At 35.4% G+C, this 9049-nt stretch overlaps 1 protein-coding gene across 1 annotated transcript; it reads left to right on the top strand.

Annotated features, from left to right (window-relative positions):
- The first annotated feature begins 1043 nt into the window (after window positions 1–1043).
- LOC125813395 (acyl-acyl carrier protein thioesterase ATL3, chloroplastic-like) lies at window positions 1044–2275 on the top strand. Its single transcript, XM_049492899.1, has 5 exons — window positions 1044–1222; window positions 1404–1513; window positions 1591–1700; window positions 1846–1941; window positions 2026–2275. Exons 1-5 carry the CDS (start codon window positions 1044–1046, stop codon window positions 2158–2160), a joined length of 630 nt encoding a protein of 209 aa, XP_049348856.1. The 3' UTR covers window positions 2161–2275.
- Window positions 2276–9049: the final 6774 nt, after the last annotated feature.

Genomic DNA, 9049 nt, shown 5'->3' with positions numbered 1-9049 from the left:
TTGTAACATATGCACCAACTCCATTTGGAATAATGTTGAATAGCACTAATGCAGCAGTTATGATATGCAACGGAAGCAAACTGAAAAACCACTAATGGTTGGCAACAACGGCTATACTAAGTTTTAGCAAATTAATATACAAAATATTAATATTAAAATGCTAATAAACCAACAATCCCCCACTCATTTTAATATTAGATAAGAGAGTTCATCAACTGAAGGAAGACTACTATGAATAAGACGAACGTGTTCTTTTGTTCAATTTTATACAAGTTTAAGTACCTACTTGTGCATATCCAAAGTTAAAGGTCATAGTTGCCAACTAATGCCAAGTTAATGATCATGTTTATGTATTATTCCTAAATTTAAATGTACTTAACTATTTATCGAATGAATACTCAATACTTACCTACACACAATCAACAATTATATCATTGGAATAAAATTGGATTTGTTTGCTAATAAAATTGAAATTACTAGCTGTTGTAATAAACACCTCTTTCATAGAACAATCCACAAACATGTTATTTGTATTTCATTCTCTGCTATGATGAATCAAGACAAACAAAAAGGACATATCTTCACCTTGATGTTCGTAGATTGATTGTGCATGTTGTTGTTTCTATGAAATATGCAGTTAAATTTTAATTGGGTTAGAAAATTTGAGTCAAGTTAAATAGATTGAGTTACGATCCATTATTTAATCCATCTTAATTCAAATAAACTTTAAACAAAATTAAATATTGTCTCATTTATTTATTCGTCTGTCTTACGCCTTGCCATTAATGAAAATCTTAATTATAATCATTCAAATCTCATCATTAAAATGATTTGTTTTAATTTCTAAATCTTAACCATTCATTTACGATCATTTATTTGGCACCCCTATACACCCGTCCTAGCAAGTAGGTAGCATTATTATTACCTAAATAAGACTTTTGAGCAATAAACATTAACGCCTAAAATCTACGAATACATACTTAGACAACAGATTTCCAATATTTGCAATTTCCTTCTCTTCTACCTCTGAAATTTTTCATCAAATGTCTCATTCGTTTAACATTGCACCCAACCTACTGTTGCTGAATCATCATCGGCCACCACCATCTACATTTCCGATCATCCCTCACCGGCAACTCCCGCTTCCAAATTTACAGTTATCGGCCTGTAAATCGAAGAGTTTTGAAGCTCATAATGCATTCGATCTCAAAGGTACCCAAGGGTATGTGTGTATATATATATATATATCTATTACTTCCTCTGTTCAGCGGCAGTACACAGAATTTTTTCGTTACCTTTTAAAATAAGTAACAATAAATAAAACAATGCAACACAATATTAAAAAAAGAACAAAATCTCTTATAATTTCATTTTTTTTTTCTATTGGTATGTGAACTTTGCAGAATGTGTGATCAGCTCTATCAACATGAAGTTGAACTCAAAGTCAGGGACTATGAATTGGATCAGTTTGGTGTTGTAAACAATGCTACTTATGCAAGTTATTGTCAACATTGTAAGGTTTACCGTTTCGATAATCGATCGTACACATATGACAATATTTGAACACTTATTTTTCAATAAATGAAACAGGTCGTCATGAGTTTCTTGAAAAGATTGGTGTAAGTGTTGATGAAGTATGTCGCAATGGTGATGCATTAGCAACAACAGAGCTTTCACTTAAGTATCTAGCACCTCTAAGGGTATGTCGAATTTCATCCTGTTAATTGGTTCATGTATTTGTTAGTTTTGTCAATTGTATATAGTTTTTACCATACTACTTCAAGTCGAATTTGGAGATCCAACTATAAAAACACAGGCAACCTGATATAACATTGTTTTGTTTAGAGTGGAGATAGATTCGTGGTGAAGGTGCGAATATCCCGCTCTACAGCAGCTCGATTGTTTTTCGAGCATTTCATCTTCAAGCTTCCAGATCAAGAGGTCAGTTACCTCTATTATCATTCAATTACAAAGAGTCACTTTATACTTGTCAAATCTTACTGTATTTTCTTAAAATTTTCACAGCCTATATTGGAGGCAAGAGGAATAGCAGTGTGGCTTAATAGAAGTTACCGTCCTATCCGAATTCCGTCAGAGTTCAGTTCAAAATTTGTTCAGTTCCTTCACCAGAAGAGTTGCGGTACACAACACCGTCTCTAGACCTTACTTTGTGGAATTACATTGTTATTATTTCTGAATTTAGTGCTTGTAATGTCTAACCACATTTGATCTTTCAATTAATTGAAATGTGCACTTTTAATTTCTTTACTTGAGAGTAATAACAAATTTACTATGATTATCAATTGCTCACTATTTAATTATTTGTGTGTTATACTATTAAATTTGTGTTGTTATTCTATTTGATTGTAAACAGAGGACTGTCATAATTTGGCCCAATTTTTATTGTGAAGTTCCACTCAGTTTCCAATTTAACTCTTCCAGATTTTAATGTTAAAAGTCAAGAATTATACTTTTTTTTGTCTAACAAATCATTCTAAGTCTTTGTTCTTTTTCAAGGGAAGTTTAAAGTTAGTTTAAGTTTATAAAAGGCATAATACATAAATTGGACCCTAAACTTGGCTTCAAATTTTAAGTATGACCTCTAACTTTTATAGTGCACAGGTAGACACTTTAACTATCCAATTCTTAAATAAAAAAACACGCGAATCCAACAGCCAAATTGTGTGATATACAAACGCTCCTACGTGTTTGCCACGTAATTAAAAAATTACACGTATTTTATAATTAAAAAAAGAAGAAGAAATTAAAATACAAAAGGGTAGGGTCGTATTTTCTTTTCCCAATTTGCTCGATTTTCACTCAACATCACCGGAGCCTTAGCCCTAATTTCTTTGCAAATCAAAGTAAAATTGTGAAGATTTGTGGTCAAAGTTCTTATCTTTTGGATGTTTATGTGTTGTTCTTTCTCAATTTAGTCTGGTTATGTTAATTTTTGTTTTTGAAAGTTTATTTTTGGTAGAAGCTGTCACCATGAATGTAAATTCACTTTTTTTTATACCCGAATTATTTGCAGACCAAGAAATCTTTATTATAGCTCTTTTTACACAATGACAAAAAAAATTAGAAGCCATTACATAAAAAACGACCAGAAATTGTGCACAAAAAGAGTAAAAAAGCTTGAGTACTAGAATTAGGAAGAAGAAGAAGAAGAAAAATGGGATTTTGATTTGAAAAAAATAAAGATATATTTAAAAGGGATTCATTAAGGGTAAAATTGTCATTTCCGCTTTTTTTTTTTTTTTTAACTGTTGTGGGCCTCGAAAAATACCCCTGACGCGCCTGAATTGCGTCTCAATCACATGTTATGCTAGGTTGGATTCGCGTGTTTTTTTGTTTAAGAATTGGATAGTTGAAGTGCCTACTTGTGCACTTTGAAAGTTAGAGATCATACTTAAAATTCGAAGCCAAGTTTAGGGTCCAATTTATGTATTATGCCTTTATAAAACACATAAAACATAAACATGACCTTACTTGGTTTCAGTCGGTAACTATGATCTTTAACTTTGAGTGTGCATAAGTAAGCTAAGTACTTAAACTTATAAAACTGAACAAGTAGATACACGTATCCTACGTGCCATAATACACGTAGGACACCATATAGGACACAAAATTGCGAAGTAGGACGCCACATAGGACGAATGTGTATATTTGTTCAATTTTATACGAGTTTTAACTGTCTAGTTATGCACATCTAAAGATAGAGACATAAATGTCAGTTGAGACCAAGTTAAAAGAGCACTCCACACCTCCAATGGACATACCATCTCCACCTTTCTTTAGAACTAGAGTCACCGCAATAGTGTTTTAATCTTCCAGCTGGGCAATGTCCTCCGGCAGTTCAGTTATCGCCAGGAGGAAAGTGACAGTTGCAACATGATTGGTCTCATTAGAGCCATGAACATGTGGCAAGCTAGTATAACTGCCCACAAACTTTAAATTCCACTCATAAGTACGTTCACATCGTGATCTAAGTTCCATTTCCCATCGAGTATCGGTATCACACTAGACAAGTAAATAGATCAATCAATTAACTACACGTCAATCCCAAACAAAGTGAAGAGATTATGGGTGTGTTTGGTATGAAGGAAAACATTTTTCGGAAAATGTTTTCCAATTTTCTCATGTTTGGTTAGGCTAAATGTTTTGGAAAATGTTTTCCAAATCAACTCATTTTCCTCAAATTTAAGGAAAATGACTTCTCTTCTAAACTTAAGGAAAACATTTTCCAAAACTCTCTTCCAACTTCAAATTACAATTATTTTTTATTGAAAAATCAATTTATTCCTCAAACCACCCCCCAACCAACCCCTCACCAAAAAAATAAAAAATTTAAAGCTTGTTTTAAATTCAATTTTTTTACCCCGACATCACCCCTACCCCCACCCCCTTCCAAAAAAATATTAAAAATTATTTTTAAAAAATATTTTCAATTTCAATTTTTTATTTTTTACCCCCACCCACTATCCTCGCCCCCCCCCCCCCCCCCCAATCAACCCCAATCAGCCCCCAACCCCCTTAAAAAAAAATTGAGTTTGTTTTTAAAAAATATTTACAAATTCAAAATTTCATTTTTTTCACCCTACCCTTGACCCCCCGACCCACCTCCTACCCAGCCCCCCACCCACCCATCCCCACCAGCCCCCCCCCCCCCCCCCCCCACAAAAAAATTAAGTTTGTTTTTAAAAAATATTTTTAATTTCAAAATTTCATTTTTTCACCCCTAGAACCCCCACCCACCCACCCCCTACGAGCCCCCCCACCCCCCCTCCCCAAAAAAAAAAAATTAATTTCAAGTTTGTTTTTAAAAAATATTTTCAATTTCAAAATTTCATTTTTTCACCCCTACCCTCAACCCCGACCCACCCACCCCCCTACCAGCCCCCCCAACCCCCCAAAAAAAATTTAAATTTGTTTTTCAAAAATATTTTCAACTTCAAAATTTCAATTTTTCACCCCTACCCTCGACCCCCCCCCCTTCACCCACCCCCTACCACCCCCCACCCCCCCAAAAAAAATTAAGTTTGTTTTTAAAAACTATTTTCAATTTCAAAAATTATTTTCTACTCTAATTAAAATAAAAGATATTTCTCAAAAATATTTTTCATTCATAAATCAAACACTAAAAATCTTTTCCGGAAAATATTTTCTACTCACCAACCAAACATGAGAAAATAAATCAAAAATCAACTTATTTTCTTGGAAAACATTTTCTAGGAAAACATTTTCCATGGAAAACATTTTCCTTCATACCAAACACACCCTACATCTTCCATTCTAACTCCATGATGACATGGAGATGCAAAATTGATTTTTTGATCAATAAAAGAAGGTATTTTATAAATATTCACAGCATTAAACATGCTAAGCATGTAAAGAGTTCACTGGTTCTACTTCAGGCTAAAGAATGACTTGAAGATGAACAATGTGTAGAAACCTAAACCACCTAAACAATAACCAGGTTCTTGTTGGATTACTAAAACCAGTGTTATCAAAGTCGAAAAGTGCAAAAAAGCTCTAAGGACTGTGGGGTAAATAAAGTGTGGACTTTAATGAAAAAAGGTGAAAAGAGAGAAAAGAATACAAATATATATAATTAGTTCAACACTAATAATTATAATTATAAACATGAATGACAAAGATATCACCAAAGAAATTGATTTTTTTTATGATAAAGTGAAATATCAATTATTTAGTGTCACTTCTTCATAAGAGGCTACTTGGCAAGGAAACATTTGTATGAGAACCTTGATGACGACATTAGAGCCAAGCTAAAGCGAGGCAAAATGCTCAACACGTTTTGAGCCTCGCTTCAGGGCTTAAGCGCGTCTTTGATAACACTGACTAGAAAGAAATAGTAACAAAATGGAACATATTTTTATTGTGGAAAACCTCTTTGCTCAAGGGAAGAAAAACCACGACCTACACCTCATAGGATTTCACCAAACTTCACGAACTTCAAAGAGCAACTTTAGATTACTACTCTATAATCAAAGGGACTAACTCTAGTGCCTCACCTCAACAGTTTACTCAAGTTGTTCCACGATTAATTATAGTTGTATACTCTACTCTCCAAGAAGCCAAACTCACTACTTGTTACTCACACTAACTAACTATAGTTGTGCATTCTTCTCTCTGAGAAGTCAAACCTACTTCTTGTTACAATTTTTTGACGATTAACTATATCTGTTTTCTCTACTTTCCAAGAGGTCAAACCCACTTTGTGTTACAATTCTCACAAATTCTCTTTCACACTTGGAACAATTATCCCTAAACAATAATTCTAAGATTAGACTATGCAAACTAAGCTTTAGAAAGAAAACCTAACTCTAGTTCTTATTTCTTCTGTCGTCTTGCTCTTTTCAGCCGCACGAGCTCTTGCTGCAAAATATTCTTGTTAAATCTCGCTATTCGAGCTCGAGAATCACCATTAATGGTGAATGAGAAGCTTACTGCAACAATGCCAAGAGAGAACGACTTTGGATTCTTATTTATGAAAAGTAGTTTTGAAATGAATACAAGCTATCTATTTATACACATTCTAACTCTAACTGAATATGGTTAAATAGCTAACTAACTATTGTAACTAACACTCACAGTAATATAACAAACTATATACAATACGTAATTCTTAGGTCTTAATACCCCCCCTCAAGTTGGTGGGGAAGCAGCCATAGCCAATTTGGACAATATAGTGGAATGCTTGACTCCTGTGAGGGCCTTAGTTAGGATATCTGCCAACTGCTGATCAGTGTGTACATAATGGAGACTGATGAGCCCTTCTTGAAGTTTAGTCCGGACGAAATGGCAGTCAATCTCAATGTGTTTGGTACGTTCATGGAAAACAGGATTCCGAGCAATGTGCAGTGCAGACTGGCTATCACAAAATACTAGAAATGGACCTGTAGTGGGAATAGTCAATTCACTGAATAACCTCTGTAACCAAACCAACTCACCAACAACTTTCCTAAGAGATCTGTATTCAGCTTCAGCTGAAGACAAGGAGATAGTTTCTTGCTTCTTAGACTTCCAACTCACAGGGCTGTCACCAAGTAAAACAATATATCCAGTAACAGATTTCTTGGAATCAGGGCAGGAAGCCCAGTCTGAATCACAAAAGGATCGAACTGTGCAGTCAGCTGAATTGGACATAAAAATCCCCAGTGTAGGATCTTGTTTAAGGTACCTCAACATGTGAAATACTGCTTGCAGATGTGGCTCTCGAGGTGTATGCATGAACTGGCTGAGATGTTGAACCCCATATGCAATATCAAGCCTTGTGTTTGTGAGGAAGTTCAATTTACCAACAAGTCTTCGATAATAAGCAAGATCTGAGAATAAGGGACCTTCATCAGCTCTTAATTTGATTAAAGGATCAATAGGAGAAGAAAATGGTGCAAACTGAGTGCAGTTATACTCTTTGAGCAGGTCAAGTGCAAACTTTCGCTGAGAGATGAGTATGCCATTACGTTTATACAAAACCTCCAGGCCAAGGAAATAGTGCAGCTTTCCTAGGTCTTTGATCTTGAAGGTATCATGAAGATAAGACTTCAAGTTGTTAATTTCAACTAAATCAGTACCAGTAAGTAACACATCATTCACATAAACAGCCACAAATACGATGGAGGAACCTGATTTCTTGTAAAACAAAGAATAGTCATTCATAGAGTGAGTATAACCTTTAGAGTTGAGGGCATCAGTCAGTCTTGCATACCACTGTCTACTAGCTTGCTTAAGGCCATACAAGGACTTATTTAACTTGCAAACAAGTCTAGAGCTACCAGTCTCTATATCCTTAGTAGTATCTAGTCCTTGAGGAATGTCCATATAAACCTCTTCATGTAGTTCTCCATGGAGAAATGCATTGTTAACATCCAACTGAAAGATGTCCCAATGCTTCTTAGCTGCAGTGGCAAGCAAAGCTCTGACTGTTGTCATCTTGACAACTGGAGAGAATGTTTCATTGTAATCAATCCCAGCATGTTGCGAATAACCCTTCACTACCAACCTAGCTTTTAGCCTCTCTACACTACCATCTGCTTTGTGTTTTATCTTATACACCCATTTACACCCAATGGGTTTCTTGCCGGGGGTAAAGGTACCAAATCCCATGTATGATTATCATGTAATGCCAGGAACTCCTGTGTCATGGCTGTTTGCCAGGCAGGGTTCATTGCTGCTTCTTCATAAGATGAAGGCTCACAATCATAAGAAATATTCATCATAAAAGACTGACTAACAGGTAGTAAATCCTCAGGAGCAATCTGGTTAGTGTGCTGATAAGAGGCAGAAAGAGAAGTGGAGGATGACTGAGGTGCATGATGGATAAAATCTTTTAAGTATGATGGTGGTTTGTGGTCTCTGGTGGACTTCCTGAGAACAGGATGTGTGTTGAGGGAATTTGGTGCAGAAACATCAGAGTCAGGTACAGTTACAGGGGAGTTGTCATCAGTAATGGAATGTTGTTCAGTATTAGAAGATACGGGACTTGTGGAAGAGTTATCAGGAATAATATTTGGAATGGAGAATGTAGTACTTGGATCAGGATGTTGAAGGGAATGATCGGGAATGCTGGAATAATAAAAGGGAGATGTGGGAAATGTGACAGTATCAGTTGTCAAAGAAAAAGGGAAAATTGTCTCATGAAACACTACATCCCTGGAGATATGGATCTTTCTAGTAGCTAGGTTCAACACTTTATACCCTTTGGTGGTAGGTGGATACCCTATGAAGACATGAGGACTGGTTTTAGGATCAAATTTGGTTCGATGGACTTTTGGTATGGTAGGATAGCATAGGTAACCAAAGCTTCTTAAGTGGGAGTAAGTGCTTTTACAACTCAACAAATGTGTCCAGGTTGGCCTACTGTGATCATCAACTAAGGTAAGAAAGTATTTGTAGTTGTCATATGTTTTGATGTGGTATGGCACCAGAGATCTATGTGTATCAGGTCAAAACAGTGGGGTGAAGTAGTGATTCTATTGGGAAAGGGCAGTCTAGATTGTCTAGCCATAGGACAAATTGGACAAAA

The sequence above is a fragment of the Solanum verrucosum genome, unplaced genomic scaffold, assembly GCF_900185275.1.
Source record: "Solanum verrucosum unplaced genomic scaffold, falcon-dt-bn FXZP01000203.1, whole genome shotgun sequence".
Classification (NCBI taxonomy): domain Eukaryota; kingdom Viridiplantae; phylum Streptophyta; class Magnoliopsida; order Solanales; family Solanaceae; genus Solanum; species Solanum verrucosum.
This window is presented reverse-complemented; position numbering and strand designations above follow the sequence as displayed.

Coding starts and splice junctions, on each gene's coding strand:
- LOC125813395 (XM_049492899.1), top strand. CDS start 1,044: ATGTCTCATTCGTTTAACATTGCACCCAACCTACTGTTGCTGAATCAT. Junction 1,514..1,590: donor TGCAAGTTATTGTCAACATT/GTAAGGTTTACC, acceptor TAAATGAAACAG/GTCGTCATGAGTTTCTTGAA. Junction 1,701..1,845: donor AGTATCTAGCACCTCTAAGG/GTATGTCGAATT, acceptor TGTTTTGTTTAG/AGTGGAGATAGATTCGTGGT.